Source organism: Haliaeetus albicilla, chromosome 11 (genome assembly GCF_947461875.1).
Source record: "Haliaeetus albicilla chromosome 11, bHalAlb1.1, whole genome shotgun sequence".
Classification (NCBI taxonomy): domain Eukaryota; kingdom Metazoa; phylum Chordata; class Aves; order Accipitriformes; family Accipitridae; genus Haliaeetus; species Haliaeetus albicilla.
Window position 1 is genome coordinate 20,889,300 of NC_091493.1, and position 24,809 is coordinate 20,914,108.

The window sequence follows — 24,809 nt, forward strand, 5'->3', positions numbered from 1 at the left end:
TTGATTTGAATCAGGACTGAAGAGTGATGAGAAGAAAGCTGTACTACATTGAGTCTTGGGAACAACCTTCAAGGTAGAAGGAGGCAGATTGGAAGGATCACTGACCTCTCCCTCATCTTTTGAGAGTAGCTGTCCGCAAGAAAGAAAGTCTTCATATTTGGCAAAGGGGATGACAGGCTCTGGCAGCTCTCGAAGGTAAAGCTTCAGGAGGGATGCCACAGTGTGAACATCTGTGTTGCTGCAATAGAGAAGAGGGAAGGAAATTTAGAAACCCACAGTACCCCAAAGCTTGATGCCTTTCACGAGGGTGCATCAAGGTCCCTCTTAGGGACAGGGACAAAGTAGGCACATGGAAGGAAGCTGTTCTACCAGATGTTTGTACTAGGCAGGAGGGTCTACCTGGGAACAAGGAAAATTTCCCATTCTGTCAAGATATAAATGCATCTCAGGCAATATGGGCAGTGGAAGGGACATGCCCATGATACTGCTTAAGGTAGGGTGGTGCTGTGGTTCCTCAGCCAATGTGGATCAGGAATGTGAGCCATACAGTCCAGGCAAGTGCACAGTGATCACTTAGCACTGACAATAGAGCTCTGCATCCTTGTGCAATCAAACATAACCTCTGATCCTCTCACTGATCCCTCCTGCCTGATACTCTCCCCAGCCAGCACCTACCTGCGTCTGATGAGCCAGGCTTCCAAGTGTCCATCTCAATCATTTGGGAAAAAAAATGGAGGAAGATGCATTTCCTCCAGGCCCTGTATTGCCTTTTGGCACGCTGCCCAGCTTGTGGGTCGCATCTCCTCTCCCAGGCTGGGGTATCTGGCATTTCCTAGCCCATCTGTTATGCTGGGGTACCAGCTTTTCTTTTCTCTCCCACTCCAGGAACTTCTTTTTCCTCTTCTCTGTCCTTTGCTTTAAGTTGGGGATGAGGTGTCAGATGCCATGATGAAGATGCACCTAGTCTTCCCTTTCCATTTCCTATCCAGCTTTTGATGCATGGCAATACCTCTCCCTCATTCCAAGTCTCCTGTTGTACAACTTAATCTTTGCAGATGATCTCCTTAAAGGTTTCAACCATTGGAAGTCTAAACAGATTCTGTCACCAGCTCCCCGCTACCTACCATTGCCCTGACAGTCTTTAAAGAACCTGAGAAAAACACGGGGCAACAGACCTTCAAATCCTCACCTCTATCTAAAAGCTGAATCTCTTCTGCTTAGTATGTTTTTAAACATTTTTGGAACACATAGCTAAAACAGGAAAAATTACAACAGGAAGCTGCCAGCAGCTACCACTTGCTACTGATCATGATAACGCTATTCTTATTAAACAGCTCCACCATATTTGAGAATACCACAGTTTCACATAGTGGTTTTCTTCAGTTGATTATGAATGCCTTACAAATGAGGTCAGTACCCTTATTCTTTTTTATGTTTTTTTTAGTGTGGAGTTTCGGGCTGGGACAGTGGATATGACTAACACTCAGAAGCAGAGCCCAGACTACAGCTTCAGGTCCACTGGCTGCAGTTACTGTTTCATCCACAAGGCCATGTGAAATCCAGCCAAACTTTTGGTGGCATGGAAGTGCAATAGGAGCAGACTGCTGTAGATGCTTCCAAAACAGCAACACCTGGCCTTTCATAAGAATATACATATGCATTTAAAATCCAAATTGGAAAGGCAAGCCTTTTAAAAATAAATATTTTAATTATCAGTCATCACAGAGATCTGATCCACCGTGGGCAGGCAGGCTCAAGCATTTGGAAGATCACTGTAGACAGAAAAGACATCTAAAAGGACTGACTGCAACTAGGAAAAAGAAAGGATATTCCTTTCACTGCACCTGATTTGGAAACAAGCATATGGATTTTGCACTTGCAGAAAATACTTACTGCTGCCTAAGTATCCTAGGCCATACATGGATAGCTTTAGTTGCACATAGAGAAAATAATTCTTGCTAGGAAGAGAAGCATTTCACTTAGCCAGAGTGGAACTGCCTCTCCCTCATCGCTGTCCGTGACTATACATATCAAAGAGGAGAGAGTTGGGCCTACAAGTGGCAGTGGACATGGTGGAAAGAGCAACAGGCAATGACTGGGGGGCCCACAACTGTCACACTACTCGGATACCCCTAGGCTTGCCTCCTTCAATTCTGTACTGAACCTTCAGTTATCATGTTTCAAATCAACTACCCAAAAGGCAGGCATTCCTTTATGGAGATCTTTACTGCCTCTGTTAAAGGTGAGACTTAGCACTGATCTATTTATCCAGTGCAAATGCCTATGGAAATAAAGGTGCTTTCTGCTTTAAAAATGCTGGAGGAAGGCTTGGCTTGTCTTCATGACAATGAAGTTAGTATGGATTAGACTAAAGTAAAAAATGAAAGTGAAACTGTCATTCCTAATTAATTCCTTCCATAGATACTCCTGTTCCAGAATATGAGCATTTTCCAAAATAACTTTGTTCAATTCCACATGAACTAAGATAATTCTAATTCTGAATTAGAACACCCAGACATTCAGTTAAAAATACAAAGGCTTTGTTCAAGAGATGATGAAGTGAGACAATCTGACGATTTCAAACTTTATTTTTTCATGAAAATATCTCTAAATATTTAACACTTTCATTTGGGGAACAAATACTGACTGTGGTTAAGAATCAAAGAAAGGAAGATGGGTGGTCTGGGAAGCTGAGGGGAGGGAAGAATTAGAAGAATGTTCCAAATAAACTCTAAGGATATATATACTTCCCAGGATGAGACCAAACACTGTGCTGCCCGTAGAGCGCTAGCTCTTCCTGCGGCAGTAGGCAGGGATGCTATTGGCCATGTCAAGGCTGGCTGCAGGTCCAGGGGAAGTGATCTCCTAGGTTAATGTGCTGGCAATATACCAGATGCTGCCTGCATTACCTGGGAAAGTGGTGCCAGTGAGTTCTGGCAAGAAATGGAGCCAGGTCTCCAAGCCAAGATCCCAGATCTGATCCCACTTCTGGACCTGTGACAGAGATCAGGCCAGATCTATACAATGGCCTTGGATCCAAATATCCCTGGAGTTCAAGGTCTCTGTTAGGGTCAAGGCCCATTTCTCAAAGCACTGTTTAGGTTAGCACAATGCCAACCTTCACTCTGGGTAGCGTGTACACATGAGAAAGGGAAGGAAATGTTAATTGCAGAGTATGGACAGGATTTGGCTGCAAGGGCCCCAAGAGCATCTGCCCTCTTGATGATTTGATTCCCTGGGCTCAGGGCCAACGTAGAGATAGCGCAGCTGAGCGTTGTTCCCCTTCCCTTGCTGACCTTGGACTGAGCACTCCGAGCCAAGGCTGACACTCTTCCCATGGGAGCCGATACTAAGCTAAGCCTCTACTGTTTATCCTTTGTCTGAGCTACAACTCCCACTGCCTCACTGCCATGTCTGTGCCTGGCTACAGACCCTGTTGATCTGGACCTGGACCCTGACTCATGGATGGATTACCTTCCCTGATCTTGGACCTGCCTTGTCACTATGGGCTTGCCTGGTGATCACTGGACTGTGTCACTGCCTCTGCCAGCCTTGTTACCACATTTGGCTCCTGGCTCACCTTGCTTTATGGAGCAGCTGGCCTTTGCTGCTCCCTGACATTGGCATGGTCAGTAGGACAAAAAGGCAGCTAGCATGTCTTTGTACCAGGCAAGGAGTGATTACGGCAACATTTTTATACTGGGAAGAAAAATGCAAAATTGCCATTTTTATTTCAGAAACATTTGACTCAAGTTTTGTTGAAAATCAAAATATTTTCAAAATCAAAAGATCAGTTTTGAAATAAATGTTCCATCTCAGCTGCTGAAATTGTAGACAAAAAAAAAAAATTTGGCCAAGAATTCTTCTGGGGTCAGCAAGTGCTTTGTTATGACATGCTGACCAATTCTATACATGGCACGTATAACAGCCAGTGAAGATGTGCGAGATGGTGGTGACTATTCTGAAACCTGGTGACAAAGGAAGAGGTGAGATATTGCCCCTGGGCAGATCTGCTGTGGCTGCTGCAAGGGAGAATGCAACATCTGAAAGCAGTAGAACACCTAGTTCACCTCTGTCATATCCATTTCTACGGTGGGATCCCACCAACTGCTGAGTATGCTGCACCCAAACCTAGCAATGCATTTCATTCAACATGTGCTTAAGCTGAAACACTGGAGTAGCCCCACCTAGATTAATGGGCTCAATTTCTCTCTCTGCTCAAACACTTAGCTGAATGAAGGCCTCGGCACCCAACACCATGCAGGAGAAAGCCCCAGCGGCACTTTAAGAGAATGATGGTGTGGAAAGAACATGTAAACTAGGATAGCCACTGCAAGGTTATTCCTGCCAGATTTTACATGCCACAGGCAAACCAGCCTGTATTTGGTGATGTCAACTCACCTGTCAAAAAGGGGCTTCTCTCCACAGTCAAAAGAATCCTGCAGATCTTTGACAAGGTTGGCTTGGCCAGGCATTCGAAAGAGCCCCTCCTCTGTAAGACCTCGCTCCCGAATAAAATCCACACACTGTTCCACCAGCAGTGGGGCCAAGCGCTGGCCATACTTCCTCTCGTACTGTACGGTGTCCTCCAATCGCTGTCCAAAGATCCCTGCCAACAGAGAGCAAGAGAGACAGCTGGCTGTCAGCTTAAACTCTTTTTGAGCTATTGCTCAGCGCATACAGCAAGGGAAACTTCCACATGGAGGGGGTGAACATGTGTGAAGGTCCAGTTTCTAACAGACTCAGAAGAATAAAATTATTTTTAAAACTAAGAATTACATGCCAAGTGACTTTTTTTCTTAAGTGCTTCAAACTATCGTCTGCCCTAAGCCAGTTTATATCTCATTATACACAAGGAAGGTGGGGTTAAGATTATGTTCATGGTTATCTGCAGCTGTGCTGAATCTGGATTAAGCAATTATACTTCCATTGCATGTTCTGTCCCAAGAATACCAAAGCATAGGCTACATTGACTTTATGGGACACGATTCCTCTCTGCACGCACCTACCTCTTAGCTGTCATACAGTTACCCTTCATTACTTTGCAGGCGCCCAGCCCAAAAGGTAGCAATCCCGCTAGCAGGAGATTGCTAACATCACAGAATACAGTTGTCAACATTAAAACTAGCTACTGTGAAAATCGCCCACCATCCTGCAAGCTTCTCATGTCTATTTCTTTTCCTTTAAATAAAATTGCTGAATTAAAATTAAAACACAGAGTAAAACGCATGCAAAATACATTGCATTGCCCTTCCTACTAAAAAATGTGTGCTGTACTTCTTGCACCTTGAAAATATCAGAAGCACCAGATGCTCTAAAACCAGACTGGCCTAATTAACTCTTAAGTCAGATCTATTATACATCCCCAAGTATGAAGCACTGTCTCTCTCTCTGGGGAAACCAGAGTTCCTGGTCTATACCAGCTGCTGAATGCCACTATTAGCACCAGATCTTTTCAACAACACAGAAGGGGGTCAGGCTGTAAGACCCAGAGGTCTCAGTTCAATCCCTGCCACTAGGAGACGACTCCATCTAAAAGGACAGCTACTGAGTTGTGTTCTGAAACCCTAATTCTAACACCTTGCAAGATGTGGTGGAATCAGGGAGGATAGCATCTAAGTTAACCATATTTTGGTAATAAGAATTCAGTGAGAGAGAGAATCCCAGAATCTACTCAATTTCAGATGAGACCAGACCACAGCAGATAGGAAATTCTATTCAAAGATTTCTCAAAGCAACAGGAATCTTTCTACTGACACCGAAGAGCTTTAGATCATGCATTCAGCATTTAGTTAATCTTGCTGGTCTGAAAAAAACCAGCAGCATGCAATATTGGAGTTACACTGTGTTTACAACCAATAGCCAGAAGCAGTGTTTAATGGATGCATGCATATGCTTATACCAGGCCAGGGAATTTGATAATTTCTTAAGGGTCTACTTACCTTCCTGCTAGTAACCACATTTTCCATTTTTATTTTAGTCCTATATTCATGGGAAGCTGATAACTCCTGGCAGGAAGTTTCCTAACCACCATTCACTGTCCCTCATGGGACACATCATGTCAAACCATACCTGCTCTCTATATTCAGTCCAACCCTGCTGAATCCTCAGAGGAACAAACCTTTCACTACCAGTTTCAGCTCCCTGAATGAAGCACGCAAGAAGGATCCTAAAGTCCAATTTCATTTTCCTGCCAGTTTGTTATACATCAGAAGACAGAAACCTTCCTTACACCCCAGCCTACGCAACTGCATTACAGTATCAGAGCTGGAGGGCCATGAAGACTCTTGAAGGAAATTCCCTCCTTATCCTGGCAGGAAGGCATGCCCTGGAGCATGGGAGTGATTTATCTTTATCACTGGAAATATTGCTTTTCTTGCAGAGGAAGGATTTTGCTAGTTCTTGTTTCTAATCTGTTTGAATTTTCACTGAGATGGGTGTCTCTGAAGTCACATTCTAGGACAGGGAATCTCTTCCTGCTTTTGCACAGGTTGCTTTGTAATCTCATCATATAATCCTTGCTGTCATGACAGGGCACAGCAGAACTGCTTGGTATGTGGGGCTCAGCGTTCTCCAAGGATTTCCAGGGCACTTACAGCCATGAAAGAACAAGCTTTTCAGCCCAGTTTCTCAGATAACTTCCAAATCCAGATCACAGCTGAAAAAGTGAAGTCTCCATGGCCTGTTCATCTCAGCCTCTCTGCTGATCCTACTCACAGAGGAGTAACTGGCAACATTACATATCATAGAAATACACACAGGAATGATCCAGGTAACAAGAGTTGCAAGCTACAGTGCAGGCCCTTCAGCTGTGAAAAGCTGACCAGAAACATGTGTCCTGTCTAACCTCCCTCATGCTATTCTGCTAGTGACCATTTCTGCCTCTTCCTCCGACCTCAGTGTTTGATCCTGGGCCACAGTCCAATGTAAAGCAAGGTCCTTCAGCATTAGTTATGGCAAGCTTGGGTCAGACCCCAAGCTGTGCACCTTAGAGACAAAAACCCTCCATATCCTATCATCAATCTCTGAGCCAGGCTTCCTCCCACCAAACCCATCTATTTCCTTAAAATGATACACGGCATTGACTCTTCTAGATGCAAGACAGAGAGGTTTAGGGAGGTCAGGCTGTGGTGGATGTCAGGGCAATTACAGGATAGCAGCCCCGTTTTCTCAAATCTCTACTTGTTGAATCACAGCCCTGCTTCCTAAAGGGCCTGTCTAGAGAAGGCTCTGGGAAAGGTAAATGCTCTGCATTCCCCAGGTATAGAGCACAGAGAGAATGTTTTTCAGAAGCTCATATTCTGGTGTTCTAGACTTAACTCAGAGCAAGGACTAAAGCAGTGTCAGACACACATGTATGCAAGCACACAGATAACAACTGCACACATAACCTCCACTTGCAGTGTGAAGCTTTATCTACATTTCCCTAGCTTTGGCTGGACTATGGCCAGCAACATGCTCTAATACATTTCAGGCAATATCAGTCCTTGCCTTCCCAGTCAATTTGGATCACAACAGCAGTAGCTTTCTGTAAGTACAATCAACCCATCAGTGACTCCTGGGTAACAAGTTGACTGCAGCCAAACACAGACCACTGATACAGAGGTTAAGGAATGTGACACTAAGATAACAGAGATAGAAGGGTGACCTGCTCTGAGATTCAGAAGGAGCAGCAGATGGACCTTTCACAAGCACAGTATTAACATTACTATGGGTGTCTGCTGCAGAACCAGATGCTGGGGACCCTGTCTTTCTCCCTTGTTCAGGCATGGAGGTTGGTAACACCTTTTTCTCCTGGATGGAAACAACGATCTTTGGAGGAAATAAAGGCACTGTAATATTCTTCTACTGCAATACTGCTCATCTCCCTTCACACCATTTCAAATAGGTAACAAGAAAAACCAGCCATGAAACCAAGACTGACATGAGTGACGATGAAGCTGATCTACCTATCATATGGTGAGTGAAAGGAGCTAGCACAAGCATGGGTTTCTTCTTGTGTGACAGTGTGTGCCAAAAGGCTGTGCAGGTGAGATCACGCAGCCCTCATGGGTAATTTTTTGCTGAGGGGAAGAGAAGACCCTGAAGCCATTGCCAGGGTGAAAGACTTCTCTCAGCCCAGCTCTCTTGGCTGCCTCCCACCTTAGTTTGGCAGCCCAACTCCAATTGCAGATCTATGTTTTCTCTTTCCTTCAACCCTGAACCCTAATTTTCCAGGGAAGCACTAGAAAAGGTCACCAAGCATCATGCAGACAAAATATTTCACCCAAGCCAAGTCTATTGGTAACTGCAACTTCCCTTTGCAGCCCCAATTACACTGCAGCTCTATGCTTTTTCTTTCTCTCTATGCTAGCCCTAATTTTTTTTGCTGAGCCGTAGACAAGGACTCCCCTCAGCCACTGCTCAGAAGAAAGACTGCTCCCAGACCAAGTCTTTTGGCAGTAAGAGCATTAGGGCTGGGGTTTAGAGAGAGAAAGCACAGAGCTGCAGTTAGAGTGAGGCTGGAAAGTTGGCCTTAAGAGAAATTGTTCATCTGTGCAGTGGCTGCAGAGCTTGTCCATGGCTTAAGAAAGGAAATTAGTGCTAGGGTTCAGAGAAGGAGCCAGCTAAGAGCTGTCTTTGGAGTGGGGCTGGAAAGGGACTGTCAAAGGCAAGTTAGAGTTGCTAACAGTTCTGGTCTTGTGGAAATCTTTCATCTGGGCATCTGCTGGGGGCCCTTGTTGAAGTCTGCCCTCAGGAAAATTACCTCTAGGGCTCTCACAGCTACACTGACAAGAGACATAGCAGATGCACTTACTTCAGTCTCCCAGGGCTAAACAGGGCAGACTGAGGAGGTGGTGTCCTGCTAGCCCTGTAAAGCTCATCTCACTTCAGCTAGGTCTCAGAAGGTCTTGTAAAACTGATGTTGTAAAATGTCCCTGAAACTAGCAGGATATCACAGCATCGCCAGGCTAGACAAGGACTGCCCTGCCTTGCAAGGAAAAGCTAATATGGAGCCAGTCACACACAGCCTCATCTGCTGGCTTCTCAAGGCACAGGCCTGTTTTCAATCAGTGGGGCCTGCAGCTCAGGCTGAACTTGGCAGCACTTCACTCCATTTGATGATACTGCTGGAAGACATTAAAGTTTTTCTCTTCATTCAGAAGGGGAGCCAGTGCCATCCAGTCACACAGACAGAGTTAGGCTGGAAATAAAGCCAAAGCTACTAGCAACCCAAGGGTTAACTTTCCTTGTCATATCCTTATCTATAGCTAGGCCCTTTTGTTTGGTTTCAAAGCAGAAAAAAACCCAGCATGCCTGGGACCACATCCTTAATCTCAGAAAGATTCAAGAGATACTAAAAAAACTGGGCTAGCAGAGCTACAGAATTTCTTTCCTCTACTGCAATAAGCTGCTACTGTTCTTTAAAGATTTAGGTGGCTCTTTGTGGAAAAAACGAGCCAGGAATGATGTACTAAGACACAGACAGGCTCTCTGTCCTGGCCTGAATAGCTCACCCACCAGCTCCAGGCATACAAAGCCTATACATTCAGCTATGCTGTCCAGACACGCAGTGGGCAGGAAAAATATATGCTCCCTGCTTCATTTTTCCTCATCAGAGCTCTGATTTCAACCCAAATAAACTAAAGACAGAGATAATAAAGTCAGTTCTTGAGTAGATTTTCTTTATGGGGAGAACTGAGGACTCCGTATGTGCTTAAAGTGAGAAAAGTCCAGACACACCTACGTCAGCTATATGTACAGCTTAGTACACACACATTAAAAGATGTGCTGGAAGATAATCAGGCACACACCTGGATGCTGCTATACAGCAGTACATACACCCGCGCATGCATGTGGTGCCTCACAGACAGGCAGTTTACGGATGTAAAGACTGTGTACGTGCTCACCTGCACAGGTAAGTGTCTGCTTTTACCTTCCCACATTCATGCTTAGGCTCCCATTTATCTGTCCCTCTCACACATGAAAGCACTGAGAAAAAAATCATGGGCAGACATTCAGAAATGCATATGCTTCCACAGCACAAAACACATACAAACCTATAACTCTTGTTTTCCCTGCCCTGGCCCACCCAAGCACATACTATGTGGATTACTGCAGCAGCAATTGAGAAAGGAGTTCCACGTTAGGAGCTGTACATGCCTAAGAAAAGATAGTCTCTAACAACTAAACAATCCAGCCAGACAAAGCATGCAAGAACAGGGGAAAGGAAAGGAAGTGACAGATAATTAGGAATCAAGAGAAACTGATGAAGTAACTTGCCCAAGGTCACACAAACGGGTCTGTGGTAGAACATGGTGTCTTCTGATCCCATTCCCCACAAAGAGCAGCCTCCATATGCTGGGAGCTGAGTGCTCTCAGCCACATACAGCCATTTAAATATTCTATGTAAAAGCAAACAGAAACACACCTCCCCAGAACTATCTTTAAATGCTAGCTCAACATCCGGTAGTATTTTTGGCCATAGACTGGATCCTTCCCACTCTTTCCCCCTTTGTAAAGCCAGATCCTTTTTTAGATTCTTAGCTTCTGTCTGAGGCTAACCTCAAATATCTGCTTTTCATCTAGGAAAAGAAAACCATATACAAATCTAAACCCTGGAAAATCATCTCATACCTCTTGTTCTTGTGCAGCACTCCGCTACATGACAGGCGCTGAGCTTCAAGCAGAAACCAGGCAGTGTCAGACAGCAGGAGCGGCAGAGAAAGAAAGTCCTGACTTCAGGCATCAGACACATTCTGAGTCCCAGCACTGGCAGCTTTCCATTCACCCAGCGCTACAGAGCAGAGAGCAGCCGATCTGCCCTGGGAGATAATCTCAGCAGCACATCTGGTCTTAGCTCCACAACTCGGCATTAATTATGACTTGTGCAGAAAGCATTTGAAATATCCAATGAGATGCAGAGCTCCCCAGCTCCCTCCGCATGGGGAAGGAGAGAAGAGAAAGACAGGCAGGTAGGGTCTTGCCCACCCTCGAAGCTGCCGCCAATGTAAACAGCAGCTAAGTATGGGTCACAAGTTTTAACAAAGGCATCCCCCATCGGCTCTGTAATATATTCATGCTCTAATTGCTTGTCAGATCTATTCTAGATAGCTGGAAAAGCTGAGCAACAGTTGCTGTCTGCATGCCACGCTCTGGATCCCTTCCTGATACAGGCAATGTTAGTTGTGCTGCAGGCAACCTGGTGCCCTGGTCTGGCCTCTGATCTGCTTGCAAAATACCAGAAGCAGAAAGCTCATTTTGGAGGTGAACATCCCCCCACCTTAGCCTTAGTGTGCTCTGAGAGCATCTCCACAGCTCTGAGACATGTTGGAAAGTTTTACACAGCTTAGGAAAAGCTACAGTCTTTGATCTGTGCAGGTTTTTGTGCTTACAGCCTCTGCTTTAGCCCTTTACAGAGAAGTTGCCTGATAATGAATACCTCAGCTGAATAACTGGTAGAGGAAGGAACTAAAAGCTCCTTACATGTGAACCAATCCCGAGGACTCACTTGCAGGAAAACATTCACCCCCTCGGCTCCTGCTCTCAGGGTAAGAAGCCTGTATTTAAGAAAAACACTTATCACACAATGCCCCATGCAGTTATACAGAGGCCAGCCCTCCATCCCATTTACAAAATGCACTCGTGATTGCAGATCTGCAGGAGTCACCACCCAAAACTTTTGCACCAAGCTTCTGGGGATTTTTATCAAGCTTGGCTAACTTCATCTCCCTCTACAGGAGAGGGGAGGAAAAAAAAAAAAAGTTATTCCTGTCTGCAGCCACTCATCCGCTTCTGTTATTAAAATATCATGTCTGCGGTCACTGTAGAGACCACACTCATCTGAATTTAGTGGCCCACCACTTCCTTAGCTACAGTTTGGCTCAGTTTGAACACACATGTCAAAGAAGATACTGACCCAGTAGTCAAGCTCTGAAATTGCAGTCACTGAGTGTTGTCCTGCAACTCAGGAAACTTGGGATCAAACTCTGTCTCTACATTCTCTATTTTGATCAAAAGCTCCTGAAGAAATGACTGTCACTACAGGTGAAGGCAGTACCAGGATCAAAAGCTCCAGTTCTTGAATGGCAAGGTAGTAAGGTATTCCTTAGCTATTCAAGATATACCTTGAGAAGCAAAGTATTGCACAACTAGACACCAGAATCCCAGACAATACACTAGACAGTATTTAAAGCCCACTAAAGAATATTTGGAAAGCGATGGAGATCCTTAAACAAAAGGTACAAATGTGATCCAGGGTATTCTTCACCCTTTTATTATCCTCTCTTCCCTCGTGGTGAACACAGCAGGCTGTAGGTTGGGGAGAGACTGCCCACAGTGCTAACTGGTGAGCAGCACCAATCCTCTTCTGAATGGCTGAGACACCATCAGGATTTTTGGCACTATTCCTTGGAACAATGCCTCAAAATGTGTCACGTCTGCTAAAAACATTATGGAGCCTAGGACTCAATGTTTGGGATGGGAGCCCAGGAGATAGAAAATGCAGACTTTTATTCTTCCATTCAGTTCTCCATTTCTGTTTTCCATCTCTCAAAACACAAGAACAAGGAGGTATCCAATGAAATAGAATGTCATGTTGTTTAACATGGATATTGTTATACCCAAAGTATAATTAACCCATGAAATTCACAGCCTCTCTACGGCCAAGGACACAGCATGACTCAAAGCATGATTAGACTTCAGCATAGCTTATAATACTGTGAGTAGTACAAGAGATGACGAAGACAATGTAAACTCTTCTCCAAAGAAAGTGCAAACACAGCTCTCTGGTGAGAGAAAAAAGCAGGAGCACATGCTTGCTTGCTCACATGAGCATCACAACAAAAGCATAAAATGGCAGCTGCTTCAGTGTTGTTCCCTACACATCGTAACTCTGCAGTTATAGGTGTCCTGTGAGAAGAATGCAACATTGTGGTGCGTATCTACACACTCCACAGTTAACACCTGTTTCCTTATATGAAACAATTCTCAATGCTTTTCAAAGCATTGTGTTAAAAGTCATGACTTAGACCACAGAATATGATGAGACTGGAATAAAAATCACTATATATATATATTTAATTTGTCTTCTGTGTTTTGAATTTCCAGGTCACACTTGGATCCTGCTTTCTCTGTTAACCACATTTCTCAAAAATGAAATCCAAGATTCACACATAATCACTGGATTGCAGGGGCTGCAGACTCCAGAAGTATACTTGATACTGCAAGAAGAGCAATAAAATCCAGAGAGCTGGCCACATTGCATATAAACTACCATCAAAATTTTCACCTGGAGATCTCCCCATACACATGTGCCAAGGAGAGAAGGGGTAATGGAGACTGAACTCCCTCTTTCCCCATTGGTGTCAATTTGTTTACCTGTAGAGAAGTTTACCACTGAGCGGCTCTTATTTTCCTAAAGAAGAACTTGGGTTTCTAAAACTGTTTAGTGAGTAAGTCTCCCATGATCTTGCTGCTGGGGAGCTGGAGGCATTTTCTTTCCTGGTGTCATTGTATGGAGAGAGTCCTAGTAATACTCTGATGAGCTAGAACCACTGCAGTTATTCTGCTGCAGGTACCAGAACAGGGAGAAAGCATCCTGCCTGTACATGTCACTACAAGCCTTGAGACTGGCTGGGAAGTTCACTACAGCTCGCACAACCTCTGAAAATCCAGGCATGTCTCAGGCTTGGCATCTACCTCAGGTCAAATTCAGTCTTGAATCTGGTTGCAACAGACAGGAATGGTGAACTCGCATGAACTTAGAAAAGATTCCTCCTCATCTCTGATTGTGAGCAAACTTGTTGGCTTGCACAGCTCTAGCAAGTGCCCATAGGGTGTGGGTATTTTTAGACACTGGCTTAGAGTATTAGCTAATATACAGGTATACTCAAGCGGACCTGTCTGAGGGAGCTCAGATCTAGGAAACTGCTTTGTCTATTTGTACAGAAAGGGCCTAGCATTAAAGTTAGAATCAGAGCTGAAGTTCCCTAATTTTCAAGTAAATTAGCTTTGTACAGACTCATTTTTTAACCCAGGCAAACATGGGCACTCCTTGTATCTGTTGAAAGTTGGCAGTGAAACGGCTACAGGTGATCAGTCACAGGGCTGAACCCAGCAGGAAGGACTTCCAACAGTATGTTCCCCGTACAGAAAGTTTCCCTTCCAGTTTCCTCCCTCTCCAAACACTTTGGACAGATCCTTCTCTGAACAAAATGATGTCCGCACACACCTCCCCTGCTCTGGGCTGAGGTCTTAACCTTTACTGGTAAAATGAAATCTTTTGAGAATAAACAGGCTTCGGCTCACTGGCTGATGAACCAGTTCACCCTGGGTTAAAGGGTTAGCAAATAGCTATGTTCATCCTTCTGTCACAGTAGATTCTGCCTAACCTGTGTGAGGTGTCTTCCCATCATATGTCAAGAAATGAACTGACTGAGCAGCACTATAAATTACCCTGCTGTGGACTCTGACCAGTTTATGCTCTAAATGGAGATTGTAACTATTTGCTCACAGAGAAAAGATGATAAAGAGACCTAAAACATCACTTAACCACAGCATTCTGAATTCAGAGCCAAACCCCTATGTTCATTGGTCTATTTCTCTCTAAACAAAGGCAAGAAGTGTTTAGAGAACTAAACATCAAGAGCAACAAAAAGTGCCTTTTAGCAAGCAGTGATCTGGACAAACGTGCCCTGGAAAACTTCTTGCTCCCCACAACATAAGAACATCTTTTACAGAACTTTTTATTTACTGACTCTTGCACATGCCTGTCTACATTTAATAAATAGGTTCCATAGACTTGACTGAAGCTATGTCTGTAGAAAGCATCTGACCAGCAGATCTTCTCTTTCAAGTGTGCTGCATGTTGATGCCCCCACTGCACAGAAAAGTTTTACAAAAATTCTGGGTGTTAGTTTGTAAAAAACAGTTATGAGATAGTATAAGTGTTGCTGCCAGTATCTCATCACTAGAGAAGGATGACAATTCCAGCTGTGGGTTCAAATGCAAGGATCACAGAGTCTGAAACCTGTTGCTGATTCTCATCTCTAATACAGAATGAAATGAGCCACCTGGAGTTCTGGCCATCCTGGAATCTGGCAGGGCCTGTGATCTAGATTCATAACCAAAAATTAGAAGACCAGCCCCTTTTGTCCATTCAGAAAACCAAACAAGCTTATGTCCTCAAGCCTTCCCAAGCCATGGGAGGCTGATAACCTAAGAACAATCAGTCACTGAGAAGCAGGCAGGATCAACATTGAACACATGGGTGCTTATCCAAATCAAAATTCATCATAAATACCTCTGTCAGTCTGTAACCTGCAACTGTAAAACTCACTACTAGGTAAATTGTATATGGTTTTGGTTTGTTGTTTCCTCAAAGTCAATCAATGATGAAAATCTGTTAGCTAACTCCCACGCATTTACCTTTATCCTCCACTATCCAACTAAATCCTCAGTCAATATAAAGCATAACTTATACCTTCACCACCCAAGCATAAGGTCACGGTCTAAGTTCTAGCAACAGCTGAACCTGACTGGCTGTGCTCAGGGAGGGGGTGGCATTTAGCTCCAATTTGTAAAATGGATAAAACATTTCAGTAAATCTGATAGCCTTTCAGGAACACTTTTAGAAGAAGTCAAGGGCTGCATATGTTCCCTTCCCTGACCTGCAACTCAGAAGGTAGGAAGGGGAAATTGCAAGCCTGATTATGTGATGATGGAGAAGAAAAAAGGAGCAACTGTAGGGAGTAGAAGGGTAACCTTTAGAAAAGAAATAGGAAAAGAGAGACAGGGTGAATTCCTTTGTTCTCAGCTCCTAAATGGTTAAAATTGCAACTTGCAAGGAGCAGGCTACCATTCCCCTTCAGTAAGCACATATCCTCATAACATTCACCAAAGGACTAATACAGAGAAATTAAAATACTTGCCTGCAAGCTGAGAAACACCACAAGAACATGTTTGTCCCATTAATCATACACTGCCAGGACGTGCAGTGAGAACCATCAGTGTTTTAAAGACTGTCAGCTCTCAAACATCAAGCATGAATCTAACGATTGCAGGAAAGGTCTCACTGAGAAACCACAGTGTAGGAGGCAGTACTGGTCAAACTATGTGCTACAGGCAGTAGCCACCAACAATATAACAAATGCACAGCCACTATCACCTCTCCATGGCACTTAACTAGCTGAAGAGAAGAGGAAAAAAATTTGTTATTGAAGCAAACACAAGCCCCACCATATTTCATCTAAAGCTGGATTGCTCTTAGCAATACAAGGTATATGAAGCTAATGACTCCCTCCAGAACTTTTTCTTTGATAGCCCAGGTGGACTGATCTTCTATGAACCCATCTAATTCTATTTTGAAACCATTTATTATTTTTGTTTCCACATCTGGTGACAGTGAGTTTCATAATTTAATTGTGCACTGCATGAAACACTTTTTTTCTTGGTTCAAACTTCATGATTGTGCACTCTTCAAATCCTCCTTACATTTGTAATTTCATCCATCAGACCTTCCTGCACCCTCCTCTTTTCGAAGACCCTTTTCAAAGTCATTTTTTTGAGGAAAGGGCTTAAGTTGGATAGCTTTTACATCTTAATTGCTTATACAACCTCTGGAGTACAAGACCAATTCAGGGCAGAGCTTGTATTAAAAATTTTACCCTGAGCTTGAAAAAGCTTTCCTAGCACAAATTTCATCCAAATGGAAACATTCCCATATGATGTTTCATTTTATCAGGCCAGCATTTACCAACCAAAAAACATTTCATCAAGCAAATCCCATGAAAAGCTTTACCCTGCTCACCTGCAAATGTAATAGAAGTCATTTCTAGTTGTCATTTTTCTCTATCCGCTATCTGGTTGAGCAGAGACACTGAGAAGGATTCTTGCTCAGCTACCTGTCATTCCCCAGCTCTGGATGCCTGGTCTTTGGTGCCCAGGAGTGTCCACACTAACAAAGTACTACAAATTCATCCACCTGATGCCAAATGGCATCATCCTTCAGAAGCCACTGGAACTAAGCTGGTTAATGACAGCTGGAGATATAGCATTACAGTGCAGAACTTCAGCTGCTGCCTGCCTGGAGTTTTTGAAACCAGTAGCGGGGGACTTGCCCCTCTGACAAGCCCTGACACAGTACTCCAAGAACACCCATTTTTGCTCTGCAATGGCCAGGGTACTGCATGGTCTCCACTCAGAGACCAGATAAGCTTGGGCACTGGTACTGAATGTCACTTAAAGCCTTTAGCCAGCAGCTTTAAAGATGAAATATATGTGAGGAGTGAACTAAATAGATGTGAAAGTTATGAATTTTATATAGAGGGGAGCAGCCATCTAACTTCTAAAGGTAGGATCTTCAAAAGTCAGTAAAGAACACCTTTTGCCCTTGACATGCTTTAGCTTTGCTTTTAGTTTTACACCCTTCCATCAACTATTTATACACTGTGATAAGATCCACTCTGAGCTTTCTCTCCTCCAGGCTAAACAATCCTAGCCTTCTCAGCTTCTCTTCATATTTCACTTGCCACAATCCTTTAATCATCTTAGCGGCCTTTTGCTGGACTCACTCCAGTAAGCCCACGTCCTTCTTGTCCTGGGGAGCCCAGAACTGGACAAAGCACTTGTGCTGGCTTTTGCTGGGGTAGAGTTAATTTTCTTCACAGTAGCTAGTATGGAGCTATGTTTTGGATATATGCTGAAAACAGTGTTGATAATTCAGGAATGCTTTCATCACTGCTGAGCAGTGCTTAGACAAAGTCAAGGCCTTTTCTACTTTTTACACCACCCCACCAGTGAGTAGGCTGGGGAAGCACAGGAAGTTGGGGGGGGGACACAGCTGGGACAGCTGGCCCCAACTGACCAAAGGGATACTCCATACCATATGATGTCATGCTCAGCATATAAAGCTGGGGGAAGAAGAAGGAAGGGGGGGACGTCCGGATTGATGGCGTTTGTCTTCCCAAGTAACCATTACACGTGATGGAGCCCTGCTTTCCTGGAGATGGCTGAACACCTGCCTGCCAATGGGAAGTGGTGAATGAATTCCTTCTTTTGCTTTGCCTGCATGCACGGCTTTTGCTTCACCTATTAAACTGTCTTTACCTCCGCCCATGAGTTTTCTCACTTTGACCCTTCCCATTCTCTTCCCCATCCCACTGGCAGGGAAGTGAGTGAGTGGCTGTGTGGTGCTTAGTTGCCAGCTGGGGTTAAAACCACAACAGCACTCCAGATGTGGTCTTACTAGTGCTGAGGGGAAGGCTCACCTCCCTCAGCATGCTGGCAATGCTCTTCCTAATGCAGCCCAGGAACCTGTTGGCATTCTTTGCCACAAGGGTGCATTGCTGGCTCACGTTCAACTTGTTATCCAACAGCATCCCAGGTGCTTCTCTGCAAAGCTACTTTCCAGCCGCTCAGCTCCCAGCATGCACTGTTGCCTAGGTTTATTCATCCCCAGGTGCAGGACTTTGCATTACTCTCTGTTGAACTTCATGGGGTTCCTGTCCACTCATTTCTCCAGCCTGTTGAGGCCCCTCTGAATGATGGCACAACCATCTGATGCACCAACCATTCCTCCCAATATCATCTGCAAGCTTGCTGAGGGTGTCCCATTATCCAGGTCATTAATGAAGCTGTTAAACAGTACTGGCCCCAGTATCAGCCCCTGGAGTGTACCACTAATGACTGACGTTCAGATGGACTTTGGGCAGCCGATTGCAATCCTTTGAATGCAGCAGTTCAGCCAGTTTTCAATACACCTTACTGTCTATTCGTCTGGTCTGTACTTTATGAATTTGTAAAGGAGGATATTACAGGACACAATGCTGAAAGCCTTGTTAAAGACAAACAATAATCACTGCTGTTCCCTCATCCACCATTTCATCATAGAAGGCTATCAGGTTGGTCAAGCAGGACTTCGCCTTCATAAATCCATGCTGACTACTCCCAGTCACCTTTTTGACCTCAATATGTTTGGAAATTATTTCTGGGTTTGTGTGCTCCATTACCTTCCCAGCAACAGAGGTGAGGCTGACCAGCCTGTAGTTCCCTAGGTCCTCCTTCTTGCCATTCTTGAAGATAGGAGTCTTCAGGGACCTCCCCCAACCACCATGTCTTTTCAAAGATTATCAAGACTGGCCTCACCAGTGGCCAGCTCCCTCAGCACTTGTGGATGCATCCCATCAGGTCCCATGGACTTGGGTATATCCATTTTCTTTAAATGTTCTCTAACCTGATCATCCTCTACTGAGGAGAAGTATTCCTTGCTCCAGACTTTCCCACTGGCTTCAGGGGCTGGGGAATGATGAAGACAAACCTTACCAGTAAAGTCTGAGGTGAAAAAGGCATTGAGGACCTTGCCCTTTTTTATGCCCTTTGTCATCAGGTTTCCTGCCTCTTTCAGTAGTCTGCCCATATTTTCCCTGGTCTTCATGTTGTTGATATGCCTGAAGAAGACTTTCTTGTTGTCCTTCACAGCCACCACCAGATTCGACTGGAGGTGGGCATTAGCTTTCCTAAGTCCATTCCTGCATGTTCAGACAGTTTCTCTATATTCCTCTTAGGTCACCTGTCCCTGCTTCCACTTCTATGCTTCCTTTTTAGGTATGAGCTTTGTCAGGAGCTCCTTGTTCATCCATGCAGGCCTCCTGCCACCTTTCTATGGTTTCCTGCAGATGGGGGAGGACTGTTCTTGAGCTTGGAGGAACAATCCTTGAAAAATCAGTGAGATCTCCAGGACCTCTCTTTTCTCCAGGACCATATTCATGGGATTCTTCCAAGCATATCCCTGAGAAGGCCAAAGTCTTTTCTCCTCAGGTCCAGGGTTGCAATCCTTCTATTTGCCTTGCTGAATGATGCCTTCAGAGCGGCTCTTTTACAGATAGTCATTGGAACCTCAGGCAAGTTACTTGATTGCTCAATACCTCAGATTCCTCCTTTACAAAAAATGAGGACAATAGCCTTTGCCTACTTCAAGGCTGCGTCATGTCGGTAAAATATGTTGGTCATAAAGCAGTAATAGAAGCCCCAAATATATCTGACAGAGGTAAGTTAGAAAAAATAACTTAATCAGACCTCAGAAACAGATCTTAAAACTTTCTCTGTTGTAAGCAGTTTCAGCAGCAAGATCCACTCCTAACAATTCAGTTCTAACTCTGTATCTCAGTTTCTATACCCACAAGTGTAGCCTCTGCTTGTGATACCTTTGCCCAGGGCAAGGCTAACCACTACCTCCTCACAGGTGATTCATGCATCCCCTAGTCCTGGGCAGATATCTGAATTTATAAGCCCCATCATCTTTCTCTTCATCTTCCCTTGGTTGGGCCCATCTCCCAGCCTGAGACAACACTGAAGAGCAAACACTGATAAGCTGCATTAGGCACCAGCCATCTCTGTGCAGAGATAATGGCACATATCAGGCATAACAAACATGCAGTGTCACTCCCCACACACCTGTGGGAGCCTGCACAAAGGAAACCCACCCTGCCACCTAGTGAAAGGGCTCCTCTTGGCCCAGCCAGGAATCCTACTTCAGACTGCCACTCTGGGGAAGCCCTCTAGCAAGAAAGGGAGCAAAAAGCTCCTCTCTGTCTTCACACTGGGCAGATAACAGAAGCCACCTACCTCTTCTTCATTACAGTGGTATCTTAGCATCTTAAATTCACTGATATGATTCTATGCTCATGATGCTCTTGCTGGAAAATCCCCATCTTACAGGTGAAGAAATTAAACCTCAGACTCCCAAGACTTAACATCATATCCTAGCTCCTAAACAGTCTGGCATCCTGGTGGACATGCATCTAATACCAATACCTGACCCTTCAAAACAATCATGTTTTGCTCTCATGCAGATGTTATCTGAAAGACATTTACTCATCTAAAACAGGATCCCTAACTAGGCCTATGTAGGGCTATTCTTCCATTACCCATAATGACATTGAGCCAGGTATTAAATTATACCTCAGAGACTTGTTCCCTAGTTTGCAGCTCTCCCCTAATACAAGACATGGTCTGCACAGGGCCCTTGTTGCCAGCAAAAACATTCTCTGCACAGTTTTGTTGGCAGAAGAAGAAAGAATCCACACATCATGGTTTACCTTTATGGAGAAAAGGACTGGAATTAATGATAGTAGAGTGGCTTCCTCAGTGGACACTTCTTCAGAGGCCACCAGTTAAAAAGTGACTATTGCTCCTGAACAGAGAAACCACTTGCGGAGCTCTTGCAGAGCAATTACTTTGTCACAGGGTAAAGCTCTCCATGTTTGCCTAAGGGAAGCACATCCCTTCCAACTGCTTCACCTCCCCTCCATCAGAAGGAATTGATGAAAGCTTAGGATGAGGAGGAGGAGAAATAAGGATAAAGTAATGGAGAAAGAAAGGGGCTGTGACATGCATTTCTGGCAGAGGAGCAAGGAACTGCTCATGGCAAGAAATAATATGTAAACAGAAGAAAACAAACACAAAAACACAAACATAACACCAGATTAACACAGAATGATTCTGTCCCCATGCAGTGCTGGTCGTGTGCTGAGCTGTGAGAGAGAGTTATGCCACTCGGCTTTCAAATCAGGCACCGAAAACCTCAGCTTTTGTACCTCATGGCCCAAAATTCAGTCCTAGACACAGTATGTTTTACACCTGATGCAAGACAAAAAAGCCCACTGAGAGGTGAACAGATGGAAAGAGATTCCTTAAAGTAGCTGTATTTCTTCACCCTAGAAGTACAGCCCCTCTGTACGTGTACAGTGAGGAATGACCTCCTCTCCCCGCAACTACACCAAACACTTTCAGTGCATCCACCTACAAATGACACTGGCAGGCTCACTCTCACCCAAGCCTATGGCCACAAATCCTTTGCACTATGGCACTGCTACAAGCTACAGCTGCAGAACTGCGTGACTGTAGGGCACAGAGGGACTCTCCAGATAAACTTTCAGTGATGTAAACTCAGAGCAAAATTTGTTTGTCATGGAGGTAAGAAGGATCATAGGGAACAGTTTTAATCACCCTCTGCCAGAATGTGTTCCAAAACTCACTTTGCCACTGTGACAAACTCTATTCTTAAGGACATGATCAAAACATACAGAGCACTCTCAAATCTCAGTTTACAAAATCTTCTGCTCCGAATGAGATAGACTAGATTCAAGAATTCAGGAGCCTGAAACTCAGGGAAACTTGTTAGAAATTACTTTCCCCATAAACAAGACAGCTCTTCTTCAAAAGACTTAGGAACTCTAAGATTTTATTTTAAGGCCACATTTGAAGTTTATTTCAAAGCACACATTCCACGTGGTTTTTAAGCCTGAATGTGTCTCCTATTAACAATTTGGGACCTTCAGCAGCTTTGGGGAGTTTTCTGTTTTATTTTAAGAAGCCTTTGCTTTTCACCTTTAACCACAGTTCATGTGCCCGCATCAACACGTAAGAAGATACCCTCAACCTTTTTGATTTATGTTTTTTCAATACATCAGCAAAGATTAAAGTGTGGCTAAGCCTCCCCTTTTATCTTGGCATAATTCATTTTTATACCATATCAACCTTCTCCAGGGCTGGATATTTACATACTAACAATAAAGCCTACTTTTTAATTCCTCCCCCCATCCCTTTAGCTTCATGTATTAAAAAGTGTCGATAGATAAGACTTGGCTCTCAAATTAGTGGTGGTAGCAAAGCAGAGTTCAAATTATTCAATTAAAGCACAGAGACAGCTATGTTTACTGTCCTCCCACATTGGAGCTGAGCTGGGATTTCACTCACAGAAATTGCCCTGCTCTGATTCTGATGGAGGAGGAGTAGGTTTGATCATTTCCCCAAACCAGCTAAACCCATTTGGAAACAATGCTTTGAACACCTTAACTATTTCCTAGTTATTGACATTCCTATAAATGCTTTGTGAAGTGCAAAGAGACTGAGGATACAGCTCCATGGTTTCTTTAAGCCAATTTATGTGTGGGTTGCACTCAGAATGAACAAGCATGCTGTCTTCCACCCCATCATCTCTCCCCACTGTCCTCATTGTGTTGGAACTACTAGTCCTGCAGCTGCACAGCTAGCACGGCCAGGGAGACAATCCACCTACAAACTAATCCTCCACGCTTCTTTTTCCTGCCAGGTCATTTCCTACTGCACAGCTGCATAACCACTACTATTAGCAGAATGAAACGTGGTGGGAACACATGGTTGCAAGGTGGGAAGAGACCAGTCCTGACAGCAGCTAGCACTTCAGTCAGCTCACAGAAGGAATGAAACCATAGCATAAGAATCTGTTCATGCAGCTTTGACTACAAAGAATACATAGCCAAGCTAGCTTTAGACTGATGCATGTGAGTATTAGGGCAGAGACCTCAGGCCAGGCTGACCGCCCAGGATGTACCCATGTTCTTGGGTAGTTTTTATCCACAGAGAGAGGAAAAACATCAATACACAATTGCAATTCTTTCCAACTCTGCAAACGGCAGTGCTTCTCTTCTACAGGGCTTAAGCCAGCTCTCACCAACAGCCAAAACAGCCTTTACATTGACATTAATGGAACCAGATCAAATCTGCAGTATGTAAAATAGCAACAAACAGCAGCTGCTGTATTCCCCTCCCGTGCTGCTGTATTCCCCCCTGCACTGCCCTGCTCCCACATTCTCATGATTTCGTTCTATGTTTTTTTGATATCTCATAAAGCCCAAGTTCCTGGAATCAAATGTAAGAGTATCTGCCTTGTTTAAATGAAAGCCAAAATGTTATCCAATAGCTCTGCAGAGAAGTTTAGAGGTACAGAAGAAGAGCAGATTAATTAGGACAACACTGCCCCCATAAAGAAACAAACAAACAAAAAGAAATCCAACCCTACCTTTATGCCATCATCATGTGTTTGTTTTCAAAAACTTAGGATTTATAATTATTTATCTAATTATTATTCTAATACTTTAAAAAAGATGCTTGCTCTAGAACTATTCCAAGAGACTGACAAAACATGAACACTAACAAAGAAGCCAAATTTGCATTGATACCAGCAGTGCTGACAACACCATGCCCTAAAGGAGGTGGCTGTTGCTGGAACGTGTACCATTTGTCATGACTGAATGTCTCCTTTCAGATAGCAAAGCTGTAAAATACACACTATAAAGTCCACTACAAATGGCCACAGAAATACCACCTCCGAGATTCTGACACCTCTGATGGAGGAACTGCAGGGACCGGCAGTGAGCTCAGAGTCTAAAAGACCCTTCACTGTGGGCTGGACTTGAGAAGGAAAGCAAAACAAGCACACACTCATGTTTGAGGAAAAATCATGGTAGATCAGTTTCTACTAGTGAAAAGGGCTTGTTCCTCCCACAGCACAACAGCATCACACACAGCCTCAGAATCAAGTACAAGCTGCCTTTTGTACATATACCCTTTCTGCTAAATGAAAGAAGGACCTAGGAAAAAATTACATCAGCAGTAGAGATTGTATCTCCTCCAGACAAACCAAATGCTGCTACACAGAGACTCAAAATCATAAGAGTCACTCAAAAGAAAACAAACAAACAAACAAAAAAACCAAAACCAAATAAAACCCACCAAGACGAAAGTTATTAACAAACAGTGGGTCTTAGTGACCTTGTGGTATTTGAGCCTCCCTCAATTGCATCAATGTCACTTTTTCCTCCCCTAGATCCAGGAAAACTAGTAACTTCATTTCAGCAAAAGTAATTGCATTACCTAACCCTTATCTGGCACTTTTTAATCTGTATCTCTCAAAAGAGGTCGATATCACTATCTGCATATGATAACACTATTTGCATAAACTTCATCAGTAGCACACACAAGTCACTTCAAAGTATAGAGTTGTCCAG

At 44.0% G+C, this 24,809-nt stretch overlaps 1 protein-coding gene across 3 annotated transcripts in view; it reads right to left on the reverse strand.

Annotated features, from left to right (window-relative positions):
- ARHGAP22 (Rho GTPase activating protein 22) overlaps positions 1-24,809 on the reverse strand; it is a 162,332-nt gene that overhangs the window by 21,602 nt on the left and 115,921 nt on the right. For 2 of the 3 annotated variants that reach the window (XM_069796549.1, XM_069796548.1), the window contains exons 5-6: positions 4,402-4,609; positions 106-238 (exon numbers count right to left, since the gene is read on the reverse strand). In XM_069796549.1, coding sequence (XP_069652650.1) covers positions 106-238; positions 4,402-4,609 — 341 coding nt within the window. Of the gene's footprint in view, positions 1-105; positions 239-4,401; positions 4,610-10,617; positions 11,069-24,809 lie in introns of those variants that run through there. The other variant, XM_069796550.1, reaches the window with a different exon arrangement.